This window comes from Chenopodium album, chromosome 19 (assembly GCF_948465745.1).
Source record: "Chenopodium album chromosome 19, dcCheAlbu1.1, whole genome shotgun sequence".
NCBI classification, from domain to species: domain Eukaryota; kingdom Viridiplantae; phylum Streptophyta; class Magnoliopsida; order Caryophyllales; family Amaranthaceae; genus Chenopodium; species Chenopodium album.
The window spans coordinates 4,772,503-4,786,893 of record NC_137852.1 but is presented as its reverse complement, the minus strand read 5'-3'; the positions used below and the strand labels follow the sequence as shown (position 1 = coordinate 4,786,893).

At 36.2% G+C, this 14,391-nt stretch overlaps 1 protein-coding gene across 1 annotated transcript; it reads left to right on the top strand.

The window, feature by feature from the left end:
- The first annotated feature begins 2,253 nt into the window (after window positions 1-2,253).
- On the top strand, window positions 2,254-14,011 carry LOC145595242 (putative manganese-transporting ATPase PDR2). The gene is made up of 22 exons (XM_081651623.1): window positions 2,254-2,323; window positions 2,747-3,028; window positions 3,564-3,656; window positions 5,146-5,336; window positions 5,986-6,058; window positions 6,196-6,368; window positions 6,451-6,622; window positions 7,125-7,229; window positions 7,316-7,426; window positions 7,513-7,599; window positions 7,703-7,885; window positions 8,399-8,449; window positions 8,540-8,665; window positions 8,766-8,845; window positions 9,660-9,768; window positions 10,253-10,381; window positions 10,517-10,582; window positions 10,658-10,729; window positions 11,329-11,480; window positions 11,646-11,757; window positions 11,840-11,956; window positions 12,564-14,011. The coding sequence occupies exons 2-22, from the start codon at window positions 2,780-2,782 to the stop codon at window positions 13,659-13,661; spliced, it is 3,549 nt and encodes a 1,182-aa protein (XP_081507749.1). The 5' UTR covers window positions 2,254-2,323; window positions 2,747-2,779; the 3' UTR covers window positions 13,662-14,011.
- The last annotated feature ends 380 nt before the right edge of the window (window positions 14,012-14,391 follow it).

Below are 14,391 nucleotides of genomic sequence, written 5' to 3'. Positions count from 1 at the left end.
CATTATTGGTTTTATGCTCTTGTTCTTTTCATTTCGAAATTTCTAAATTTGTGAAGTAATTTTACTAATTTGGCAGTATGTAGCATAGTAGGACCTTTCAAGTAATAGAGTTTTGCTTACTTGAATTATGACAAAAATTTAGGTTTAGTTAATCATCAGTCATACTTTTAGCCTTAGGCATATGAGATAAATTAGATAATTTTAATTATAATTATCATACTTACTTGAAGGTGAATGTGCATGACAGTATGACACTTATGAGAAAAACATTAGTGATTTTGCAAAATATAAATATATGTAGTTTATTGGAGTAGAAATTTTTGTTTGATAGAAAATGGATTTATTGTTGAAATGAATTATATAAAGGCCTAAAGTTCTTAAATGTCACGTTATACTTTGGTTTTAATTGTACTAATTTGGACCCCCAGATTCAATAAAAAAATCTGATTATGGGACTATATGATTACCTGGTATAACCTACTAACCTAGGCCAATAAATCTTGCTCCGTCTATTTTCTAATGCTTATTGAAATGTGATCATTCGACCCCTCATCAATTGCTTTTTTCAATAAATTGATTTCCACATGCCAAAAGTGGAATTTAATGAAAAAAAAAATGATACTTATGGCAGTGTAGAATACTTTTGATTGACACATACATATAAATTTGTGAGTTTTACAAAATCTGATTATGGCATCGAAGTTAACCTATACATACCAAATATTATGAGGCGATATGATATTATTAAGCATAAAAGGCAAACTGTATACGAGTATTTAAGAAGTATAAATGTGTTATTCTTAGTAGTAAACTAGTGTGAGGCTCGGACGATGCACCGGATTTTGCTTTGAATATCAAATATTTTTTGAGCTATAAATTATAACCCATATAATTAAAATAAAAGTGAACAATAAAACTATGAAACTAAATAAGGGCTCTCAAATTGATGTTTAATGCAATGTATTTAGTTTTTTATATTTGAATATGAAACATAATTTAACGATAGCAAAGATGGTAACAACATTAGTTGATTTCTTGTTGGTCTTGGGTTCATCAAACCTTGTAATAAGCGTTTTTATTGATAGAAAAACATGTTATTTTACAATGGATCTATAGATATACATATATTCAGTAGCTTTGGGTTTTGTAGGCAATGATGAAACAATGCACTTTGGGCCTTGGGGTTGAATAAGGGACCTTTCCTGCAAATTTAGTCAGGTTGACCTGTGTAAGGTTACAACCCATTAGGATGTCTTTTTCTCACCTATAAAAACGAAACAAATGCAATTAGCCTGGTGTTTGTTGTCAAATTCAATGATTCACATGAATGAATCGGGGTAAGCACTTATGGCCTTCTAGCTTGTTTGGGCTTGTAGCACTTAAGATTGCGCATATGTCGGGCTAACACAAAAATGGCATGACCTTGCACGAAACTGCCATACGCTCTGCATGACATGTGGCATGCCGGTGGACTCGTAAGTCATAACACGAGCAATGCGTGGACATCTTTATCAAAATTTGGCACATGCTCGATACAATCAAGATGCTCAATATTGATCAATTTCCAAAAATATATGTTGTATTCGGGGTAAAAATTATCAAGGTAGCATATGATTAAACGTCATAGTCTCATATACTTGACATGTATGCATGGACACTACGTCTCTACTTATAAAATATCACTATGAACCTAGAGGTGATCATAAAATCGGGTCGGACCAAACCTTAATTTCTTGCGCCCAAAAGGGCAAAAAAAAGTAGCTGGCTAGTCAGGTCAAAGCAGGTTTTCGGACAATTTTGGTCCGAGCTTGAGCTTTTAACTAAAATTGCGTTTTTAGGCTTGCCCAAACCTGCCTGATTTTCGGGCTACGCTAACGAGCCGGGCCTTGATCACCTCTATGTGAACCCCAACCCGAAATAATTATTGACCCACTGTAATTATTTAAACATAGACCGCTTGAACACGAGCCACGATTTGTGGGCCTGCACAGTTTGACCCGACCCGTGCCCGTTACACCGGGAAACCGGAAGCACGTGACATAACATTAACCCCGAATCCAAACTCAACTCAAAGAACAAGAACCGTATTCTGTGCACTTTACTGTAATAGATAAATCAATCGTACACATTGCAAGGTACTTTGATTTTAGGGTTGCAGAGATTGATCTCTTTCCGAACACTTAATTCGATTTCGGAATGTCCAATCTCTGTTATATCTTCTTCTAATTATCTGACTCTTTTTAAGCGCAACTACAATCTAGTACTATAGTACTGTCAACTCTTTCTTCCATTGCTTCTCAAGCGATTTCTCAAATTTCTCAAGGTTAGTTTTTTCTCCAATTTTTTGATTCAATTTCTAATTTTGATATGAACCCATCTTATATTACATATTTACATAGTGTTGCATAAGATTTTATCTTTGCTCAATTTGCTATTGTTATTTGTTGATTCAATTTGATGATTCAATCATGATGGGGTTGTTGGTTTGATTTGGGAGTATATGGGATCGAAAGTTGAAGAATTTCGAGCTAATTTGGATTGAATTTATTAAATTTAATTGATTAGGGTTTTAAAATTTTTGTTGTTGATGTAGCAATGCAATCCCAGTATTTGATTTTCCACTGGGAGTCTTCTCTATGTTAGATAGATTAGCTTGGTGGGTGTAAAGATTCAATCTTTTGAATAAGTTTCGCATAATGTCTTGTTTAGATGTTAATTTTGTGTAATTTCTTGTTTCCACATGCAGTGGATTGAGAATTTGACTTGGATTTCTATCGAGATGCCGAAATTTTGTATTGGAGGGAAAGTAGTTGATGGAATTGACTTGTTGAAGAAGAAGCAAAAGCTATGGCGACTCGACGTTTGGCCGTTTGCCATTCTTTATGCTCTTTGGTTGGCGTTGATTGTTCCTAGCTTAGATATAACCGATGCCATGATAGTTCTTGGCGGTCTTATCACCTTTCACATCTTGATCCTGCTTTTCACAGCTTGGTCTGTGGATTTCAAATGCCTTGTACAATATAACAAGGTATGTGGCATAACAATGGTTTTTTTTTTTTTTTTAATTTCTGTATGGTATCTGTTCCCATTGACACCCCTAACAACCAAATTTCACAAAATCAATCGAAAAGTGGCATGGTGTATTCTGAAGTCTTAACTGCACCCAATAACGGCTTTTGTTCAAGATATGTTTATTAAAGTTCATTAGTTTGAATAAGGAGATGTTTACTGTGGAGTAGGGGGTAATATATGAGCAGTAAAAGTTCCCCAATACGTGAGGCCTTTGTTGACCATTGTAAGGGCTTAATGTTCATATTGTATATGCTGAGGGTGTATAGGTATATACTACACATGTAAACAGAAAGCATAATGATCAATATGGGAGTGGAGCTGGTAAATAACATGTGGTAATTAATGGTGCATACATTAGAATTCCATATGAAAGGCTATTTTGTAGATCCTGCTGGCATGTTTCGCTCCATGCAGTCATCTACTTGAAAGCTATTGAGGTGTGGCAGTGGGATCATCTATCAATAACACAGTTGTCATTTTATGTTCTGCAGGTTGACGATATCCACCAAGCAGATTCCTGCAAAATTACTCCCGCGAAGTTCTGTGGCTCAAAAGAAATTGTCCTGCTTGAGTTTCGTAAACAAGTAAGATCCATTTTTTTCCTGGATTCGGAAGGTTTATAGATTTATTAATTGATAAAATTTCTTTTGTATTTCTGTTCATGAGATGCTTAATTATTTCAGGTTTTGGGTTTTTAGAGCTATGTCTGCATTAATTAGTGTTGCTTACTCCTAATTTAATCCGAGGGTATCAAAACTAAAGTTACTAAAATTTAAGTGAGATCATAGGTGATTCTGTATATTTGTAAGACAGTGAAGGCTCGATGAAAGTTTAAGATTTTGAACCCACTCTTGTAAATATTTGGGGACACTATGTTTTTGGAGCAGTACCTGTTCCTAAACATTTTTATGAGTTGTCATGCTCTTATTTTTACTGTAGCGGAGGATATTGATTATTGTTTACTTGTACATTAATAAGTGGGGATGAAAAAATAAGAGCAGGATCTAACTTGATTAGTGCTACTTTTAATTTGATGTTTGCTGATCATACATTCCTACCATCCTTCATTTGTCCAATGATGTTCATAGGTATAGGTTTGAGCGTGTAGAGTTTGAGTGTTTTTCCAAAGTTGTCTTGATGCTTAAGGGTTAAGCTGGGAAATGATTCTGTGCAAGTTAGATTATTGTTAAGAATAGTGCAATTGTGGGGATATCATCTTTGATGGGGATGCATACCTCCTTAAGCTACTTACTTACACAGAGACTAGGGCTTTGCTGGTAGTATTTCAAGAAGCTAGCTTATACAGGCTGCTCTCTGGCAAGGGTCAGCATAAGGCTAGATGATGAAGAGAGTGTTTTATCAAGATAGTCCTGTTTTGTTTGATAACACTGTTGTTTAGTGTTCTTTGAAGGTTGACATGGGATGGATAAGACCTGGATAAGACCATACAATTATTTGTTTGATAGATATATAGCCCTCCTATTGTACATGGGCAACCTACTGACCACCGACAGTCTTGGATTCTTGGTGGCATAATAATCTATTATTACCCTGTATAATGTTGTTTTCGCTGGACTAAATGGAATGCTTTGATGTATTTGAAAAATTTTATGCTCCTCCCTTTGAAATTTATTTTGGAGGTTAGTTTCCCTGCGCATGTACAAAGTTAGAATTAAGGATTAAAGTCTTGCATTCAGGAGGTTTTTTGTGGGCAACCCTTTCTCTCCTCTGTGCTCTGTCACATAATCTTGTCTTTGCTTCTCTGGTTTTGCTAATCGGGAAGGACATTAATTCTCTAAGAACTTATAAGAATAAATGTTATTATTATTATTATTATTAAGGGACAGTAGGACACTTCATTTTTTTTTTGGGTGTGGGTGTGTGTGTGTGTGTGTGTGTGTGTGTGTGTGTGTGAGGGTTTTAAGACCTTATAGTCTAGTACTCTAAGATCCTCTTATCACCAGATCCAGATAGTTCCAATTCCATAGTATATCAGATTTCTGGGCAGTATGTTTCTATTTTCTGTGCAATAATGATGATCAATAACAAATAAACTTGATTCACCCCTTGCAGGCAGGTTCCACTGAAGATGAAGAAATTTTCTTTGATTTCAGAAAGCAAAGGTTTATCTATTCAAAGGAAAAGGAAACATTTTACAAGCTTCCTTTCCCAACTAAAGAAACATTTGGATACTATCTCAAAAAAACTGGACATGGTTCTGAAGCTAAGGTGGTTGCTGCTACAGAAAAATGGGGTCGCAATGTGTAAGTTTTTTTCGCGCAATATGTCTCAAATCTGAATGATGATATTAGCGAATAATGTTTTTTTGCAACACGACCACTGTCATCATTATCACCATGACTAGCATGACCAATGTGTGTATCCCTTGTTGCTACTTGCTAGTAAGAATACTTTTTGGTATCCTTTTACTTGTAAAATTGTAATATATGTTGATCTCATTGTATATTAATTATTCTCGGCTTCCTCAATGATTTTACCAAGTACTTCGAACTATTTTGTTTTCTTGTAGAGTGTACTTTTATGCTCTTTAGACTTAAGCTATGAGCTGGAATTTCTGATGTTAGGATTTTCTAAATTTATACTTTTCTTCATATTCTTGCTCTTTTATTTCAATATAATGGCTTTGCTGGGGATTCTTTTAGATTGACCTCCTTATTTCTCTGAAGAGGTAAGACTATGCTTTTGTATTTCAGCAGATCGAGTGTAAGTAGAAGCACCCTTTGTTTGCTGTACGCTCATACTGATTAGGCTAAAGGGACTGGTGTTTAGATCGAATCAAAAATTGATGTACTATTTTTTTCTAATGCTGTTTCATATTGCGAAAACATGGATGATAAATATATATTATTTTTTCCTGATTCCTTTTACTCCACTTTGTAAATGTTGCTGCAGATTTGAGTACCCCCAACCAACTTTTCAGAAACTAATGAAAGAGCACTGCATGGAGCCCTTTTTTGTTTTCCAGGTTTGCTTCTTCTGGCGCTCTTTTTTTGTGTGTGTTGATTTCTTTCTGCTTGTAGAACTTCCCTGCTCCTGTTTGTCATTTACTTCAAATATCAGATAAGTTTTTACCTTGTATATGATTATTTTTTCTGTGTTTAGGTCTTCTGTGTAGGTCTCTGGTGTTTAGATGAATATTGGTATTACAGTCTGTTCACCTTGTTCATGTTGTTCATGTTTGAGTCAACTATGGCAAAAACCCGTTTAAAAACTTTGACGGAGCTTAGACGTGTACGAGTTGATAGCCAGACACTAATGGTGCATCGTTGTGGCAAGTATGTGATTATTTATGCTGTATCAGTTTGTTTATTGGATTTAGAATTCAGTTTCTGATGGTGAATTGGTGATGCATTGCAGGTGGGTGAAACTTTCTGGAACAGACCTTCTTCCCGGAGATGTTATTTCTATTGGACGCGCATCTGGTCAAAATGGTGAAGATAAGTCTGTCCCAGCAGATATGCTATTATTAGCTGGAAGTGCTATTGTCAACGAGGCCATTCTCACAGGCGAGTCTACTCCTCAGTGGAAGGTGCTTCTTCTCCCTTTGCATTTCATTTCAAGTTTGTCTTGGTGTAGTGGCTTCTGCTGAGTTTTGTTGCATTCGGTTATAATGGATTCTTACTCAGAGATGTTAATGTTGGTTGATAATTTTTTGATCATAAATTTTTTTAAATGTTGTCTTATTTGAAAAAACAGGCAAGTCAGAACCCACCACTGAGGTTTGGGCAGGGTTGAGGGGAATCCCTGAGTTGAGCCCCTCGAGTATTAAACCCCTGTCAATGGGGTTGATGTTGAAAGGGCTCATCACTCTCCTCCTCCTCCCGAGTTTAGCTTAAAACATGAAATTGTTGATCAAGGGATCATACTAAATTTTTCTATATGTAACTGTAATAGAAAACTTAACATAATACTATTATAAGAAGCTCAGTTGTAGCATCGGCATTGATACACCAAGTCAGTTAGATGTATTTGTTTGTGAACTAAAGTGCTGGATTGTGATATAGTGAGTTTTGAAACTTGGAATTTTGTAGGTATCCACCACAGCCAGATCTGCCGAGGAGAAGCTTTCAATTAAAAGAGATAAAAGCCATGTGCTTTTTGGTGGTACAAAAATATTACAGCACACTCCAGATAAGGTAGTTTTTTTTTTTCCATCTTAATGTTATATTAGTATAATATTATGTTCAAACTTTTTTTTCACTAATATGCTGTGATGTATCAGTCTTTTCCTCTGAAAACCCCTGATGGTGGCTGTGTAGCTGTTGTCTTACGAACTGGTTTCGAGACAAGTCAAGGGAAATTGATGCGCACGATATTATTTTCTACTGAGAGAGTATGTAATCTTCTTGTCTGTCACTGTTTCCTTGTTGGTACACTTGATGTAATCTTCTCACATCATAACATGCCATTTTGTATCAGGTTACGGCAAACAGTTGGGAAAGTGGATTGTTCATCTTATTCTTGGTTGTATTTGCAGTTATAGCTGCTGGTTATGTATTGATGAAGGCAAGTACATGATTACATAGTTTAATACTATTTAATTTGTGTGCATTTCAACTCTTTAAAGCTCGTATGACTATGCTTCTGATAACCAAAGTGTTTTTTGTAGGGACTGGAGGACCCTACCAGGAGCAGATACAAACTTATCCTGAGTTGTTCGCTGATTATCACTTCTGTTATACCCCCTGAACTTCCTATGGAATTATCTATAGCTGTCAATACTTCCCTCATTGCTTTAGCTAGACGTGGAATATTTTGCACAGAACCATTCCGAATTCCATTTGCTGGGAAGGTGAGTGATTCTTTTTTTTTATAAAAGCCTCCAAAATTATTTCTACTTGAATTGCCATCATTTACTTAAAGAGTTGAAATTTGTGTTATAAATTTCTCTTGGATGAGAGGTATATGTGCTGGATTGATTTACAGAGCATGCTTAAGACTTTGTAATACCCCCGAGCCCGGAGATCCTGATTGGAAACCCCATACACTACTTTATTTTGGTATTTGATTTCAATAATATTTTGGTGTTAGCTTTTCCAAAACACAAATAATTCTGGAATTATATTCCAATGGGTTCACCAAGCTCTAAGTTATGTTTAATAGCTTAAGGAAGTTTGGTCCATTGTTCCATGTGTTGCGGTACCTTCTGAATTTATTGGTCTTGTACATTATGGTTAGCTTTTTGATGCGCTGGGCTATATATGGTGGGATTGCAACATTGACATTTACCTATGACAGAATAGGCATCGACATATTCGCTTCTTTTTTAGTATTCTGACCTTTTTAATCACTTTGTTATTTGCAGGTTGATATATGTTGCTTTGACAAGACAGGAACCCTGACTTCAGATGATATGGTGTGTCTTATATCTGCTTTGTTAAATGAGTCAACTTGAGCCCAAGATTCTTTCAACTCCTTTATTTGATATTTTTCTTGTTACCCTTAGGAATTCTCAGGTGTGGTTGGATCCACAGAAAGTTTGGAATTAGAAACAGATATGAAAAAAGTACCAGGTCGAACACTGGAGATTCTTGCTTCTTGTCACGCCTTAGTCTTTGTTGACAACAAGCTGGTATGCTTTACTATTCAGTTAGTCGTCAAAATTATTTGCTGCGTATAACTTCTAATATTTTCTTTTTTTTTTTTTTTTTTTTTTTTAAAAAAAAATCTAGGTTGGTGATCCTCTTGAGAAAGCTGCACTGAAAGGAATTGACTGGTCCTACAAATCTGACGAGAAGGCGATGCCTAAAAAGTAAGAGATGGCATTAGTGTCAAGTATTATTTTATCTACACACTTGAATACCCTTTATCAGTTCTATGGCTTTCTTACTCCATGTTTTAGGATGTTATAATTCCAGCAATAATTTGCACCAGTCATTTCACCAAAACTCCCCCCACCCCTCTACTTCAGTGCTTTTGTACTCACATGGAGTATTAAGGACTGTCGTATATATAAATGTCCATGTACAGATTGCCTGCTGTTTTTGTTGGTTGGAACTTGATCTGGTCTTATGGTTTTGGGCCCTTTTGGCCATGTATATATACAACTCAGTTATATTAATGACCACCACCACAACCTGTAGAGGCGTAGATTGTAGTATTTATCACCTTATTAAGGGGAGATTTGGGGAGATTTAGATATTTGTCATGTCAGGCTTATAATGACTAAAGAGGCTCTTTTTGTTATACCAACTTTTTTGGTTAGGTTATGTATCAATGCTAGTATGACAGCTTTGCCATAATTAGTACTTCATACATTCAAACATCCAAACAGCATCTACTTTGTTGCCTTCTCCGTTATTGTTTGTTGTATTATAAAGTATTTAAGCCGTTAAGGCTATGTGCCTTCAACTTATTTCAGGTCCTTATACTTAGCTGACACACATCAGTTATCAAACTACACCACAACAGGATAAGATTACATCAGACCATCCTCGCTCTAATACAATTTTTTGTTTGTCTGTGAGACCTGGATGTGTTGCAACTTGCATGATAGGATCGCAAATGCTATGTAAATTTTGAGTACTTGTGAACTGATGTGTTTGTTTGATCTATCATTCTTGTAGGGGTAATGGAAATCCTGTGCAAATCGTTCAACGACATCATTTTGCATCTCACTTAAAACGAATGGCAGTGGTTGTACGTGTTGATGAGAATTTTTTATCATTTGTGAAGGTTTGTCTGTGCACCTCTCTCCTGATTTTTCATTGGTAATTCATGAGCTAATATGTATGTAATTAGCTGTGTATAACAAAATATAGATGGTGGATCTGCATCAATTAAGATGGAATACATGAAACCATAAAAACTAAAAAAAAATAACTATTGCAAATGCTGGAGTCCAAGCATTTTATGCTACAATTTCATGACCTTTGTGTGCTGCGCTTGTGCATGTGTTATTTCCTTTGTATAATCTCATATAGTCCTGATGTCAATTTATTGTTTCTTTGTCAATGTGGTAGTCTGTATAATACATGAGTAATAAGCATGTTTAGAACAATCCTGTTCTTTCTCTGCAGAACTATACGTTTAATATATATGTTCTCTGTTGATTTGCTTCTCATACAATGAATCTTGGCTGTTGAGTAGTTGATTATTGTGCAATTATGTAAAATTATGTGTGGCTCAGACTCCATGTGTATCACTTTTTATGATCCAGGGTGCACCTGAAACTATTCAAGATAGACTTATAGACTTGCCATCCTCATATGTGGAAACCTACAAAAAATATACACGTCAAGGATCTAGGGTTTTGGCCCTGGCATACAAACCCCTTCCAGAGATGACAGTAAGCTTTCTTCCATTTTATTTTATCAGTTCTGATTTATGAAAAGCAAAGTTTGTTACCCACTCTATGTTCACTGTGCTGTATGGATTGGTTTATTTGCCTTAATTATTGTTTGACGTGTTTGGCTGCCTGAAGGTCAGTGAAGCCAGAAGCCTGGATCGAGATGTGGTGGAAAAGGACCTAACATTTGCTGGTTTTGCAGTAGGCTCTATTACTGTGCATTTTTGTCTTATCATTTTTGTCTCTGGGTATCCCTAAATTTACTTCTAATTTCAGGTTTTTAATTGCCCTATCCGCCATGACTCAGCCTCTGTATTGGCTGAACTAAAAGGGTCCTCGCATGATCTGGTAAGGAAGTCAATGTCTTAGTTCACTTGTTTTCAGACCTTCACTTTAGATAATTCCTGCCTTATGTCATGATTTTTTAGCCTATCAAAATTTGCTGTTGATTAATTGTTGACTTCAGTAATAATTGCGTAATTTGTTTGGTATAGTGTAAAGTGGGAATGACTTCTTCCATAATTTGAAAGGGAAATTTTTTTTTGAAATGTATTATATATCCTTTCATGTAATACTTTGTTCAATTATCATGTAATGAGAAAGAGTAAATGAAGCATAGCAGCTATTAATCTCTTCCAGTTGATCTTTTACTTCTTCCATTCATTATATAGATTTGTGGCAAATCTAAAGTTATATTTTACTGTAAGCAATTTGATAAATGTGTAAGCCATTCTTGAAATAGAAAACCGACATAAAAAAGCAGATTGTGTGTATTTGGCTGGAAAATTATCATTACGAGTAAATTCATATGATCCTGCTGCATCTTCATGTAATCACTAATTGTGCCTTATATATAAATTTCTATTTCCACTTGTTCATCACTATATCTCTTCCGACTCTTGATCAATGACTGATGTTGCCTTTTACACTTTGGGGAATCCTTGCAGGTGATGATCACTGGTGATCAAGCATTAACTGCTTGTCATGTTGCTGGTCAAGTGCATATCATTTCCAGACCAGCACTAATTCTATCAGCAGTAAAGGGTAGTGACAGATATGACTGGGTTTCACCAGATGAAACTGAGACCATACCTTTCAAGTAAAGCCCGACTAATTCTCCTCACACCCTTCCCTATTTATGGCTACATATGTATTTATTTGATATAAAAGCATTTTCACCATTGAAAATGTTGCCTATTTCCTCATGTCTTTTCCATCTACTTTTCTTTTATTTGTTTTGATAGATTAGACTCTTTTTTTTCAGTGCAAATGAGGTTGAGGCTTTGGCTGACTCACATGATCTTTGTATTGGTGGTGATTGCTTTGAGATGCTGCAGCGGACATCGGCTGTTCTGCTAGTTGTGCCTTTTGTTAAGGTTTGTGAATTCCAATGTTTGAGTGTTGTAGTTTGAAAAAGAATTATAATTTATTAATAACTTATTTCTGTCAATAAATCAGGTTTTTGCTAGGGTTGCTCCTGAACAGAAAGAGCTTATTTTGACCACACTAAAAACTGTGGGAAGGATGACACTAATGTGTGGTGATGGTACAAATGATGTTGGAGCTCTCAAGCAGGTAATGTTTGGTAAAATAAATGTCTGATCTTCATTTCTGCTGCCTATGGTCTTTCATATTAGCTGCTGCTTTAGAATATTTCATGTATTGTGAGTTATTTTGTGGAAAATCCTTTTTTTACTTTTGATATATTCAGCCATTATGCGACATCATTTAAAAGTGTCCGAGTGGGAACTCATATAATCCAACCATTTTTTTTGTTAGAGCTGCATTTGGATAGACAATGGCCTAAGACCTATGCATCTTTTCATAAGGTGAACTTGATCTAGATATAAATTTCTATAAGCTAGTTTCATTTGGTTTCATACTCAACAGTATGTTCAATTTTTGTGTTAAATTTATATATACTTATCTGAACTTAACACTTACTAGAACTTGTGATGTTCAATTTTTGTGTTAAAGCTATATTTACTTATCTGAACTAAACACTTATTAGAACTCATGTGGCTCTGATTGAACTTGGATAATACTTATTGGCTCTAAATTTAACTCATCTGAACTCATTTTTGAATTTTATGCCTTGATTTTATCTGAAATTGCCTTTACAGCTCCAAGCTTCCCACATGAAGTATGCTTTAATAATCTTGATTTATTGTTATGTTATTAGGCACATGTTGGGGTGGCTTTGCTAAATGCTGTGCCTGGAGATTCCTCCGTAACTGCAAAAAATGAAACTACTGCATCCAAGTCCAAGAAGCCAAAGGTTGCCTCTGAGGATAAGAAAGCTGTCACTGTTAGTGGTGAAGGCTCTTCAAAAAAGAAATCTGCTTCAAAATCTGAATCCTCTACCCAAGCAGCTGGCAATAAGCATCTGACTGCTGTTGAGTTGCAGAAGCAGAAGCTAGAGAAAATGTTAGAAGAGATGAATGACGATGGTGATGGTCGTTCAGCCCCCATTGTGAAGCTAGGGGATGCCTCGATGGCCTCACCTTTCACTGCAAAGCATGCATCAGTGGCCCCAACCACAGATATTATTCGTCAAGGTCGGAGCACTCTTGTTACCACTCTTCAGATGTTCAAGATCCTAGGTCTTAACTGCCTTGCAACTGCCTATGTGCTCAGTGTCATGAACTTGGATGGTGTCAAACTTGGTGATGTCCAAGCTACTATTAGTGGGGTTTTCACTGCTGCTTTTTTCCTGTTCATCTCCCATGCTCGCCCGCTTCAAACACTCTCGGCTGATCGACCCCACCCTAATATATTCTGCTGCTACGTTTTTCTCTCTTTACTTGGACAGTTTTCTGTCCATCTGTTCTACTTGATTAGTTCCGTGAAGGAGGCTGAGAAATACATGCCTGATGAGTGTATTGAACCAGACTCTGATTTCCATCCAAATCTGGTAAATACGGTTTCATACATGGTTGGAATGATGTTGCAGGTTGCTACTTTTGCAGTGAATTATATGGGGCATCCTTTCAACCAGAGCATTACAGAAAACAAGCCCTTCCTCTACGCACTTGTCTCAGCAGTCGGATTTTTTGTCGTCATCACATCTGATCTGTTCAGGGACCTCAATGACTGGCTAAAATTGGTGCCCATGCCAAAACCTTTGAGAAATAAGCTGTTGATTTGGGCTCTGTCTATGTTCTTGATTTGCTATTCCTGGGAAAAGTTTTTGAGATGGGTATTCCCTGGAAAAATGCCTGCATGGAGGAAACGACAACAACAAGCTGTGGCTAATTTGGAGAAGAAGAAAAACGAGTAAATTTCAGACGGTTACAGATGAAATCCTCTCTTCAATGCTTGAGCCTCACTTGCCTTCTGCTGCCATACATCGATGGAGCAAAAAGGAGCCAGCTTACGTGCAGCTACATAACATGTTTGAAATGTATTTCATGCTGGCTGTTGCTGGGCATTTTTGTTAGGACATGCTTCCCTATTCTTTGTAACGATTAGAGATGTTTATTATGATAAATTATGGTCCTTGGCAGCCATAGTGATAGCGGTTCTTACATTTAACTTACGCCTGGGAAGTTTTTATGTTTTCTCTAGCTGAATACCAATTTACAATCTCATAAGATCATATGAAGTTATACCACTATTTTTTTCATTCAATTGCATTCTGAACTTTTTGCTGTGGTCTACTGGAAATTCAAAGGCTGTAATGTCCTATACTCTGGTCCCAAGCTTATTACATGGATAGCACTGATATTTTTTGGTCCCTACCTCTCGTCACGAATAGCAGTCTGATGTTCTAATCTACAGGCACTGCTTCTGTCCTGATATGCACCGCGTCTAGAAATTTCTTAGTTGTAATACAGTAGTCTGATGTTCTGATCTACAGGCACTGCTTCTATCCTGATATGCACCGCGTCTAGAATTTTCTTAGCTGTGATATTAACTCGTAATGTGACAAAGGCAGACAGAGCTAAAGGCTAGTATTATCTTGCTTGGACTGTACTGTATATATTCTCTTAACCTTGAAAGTGAAATAA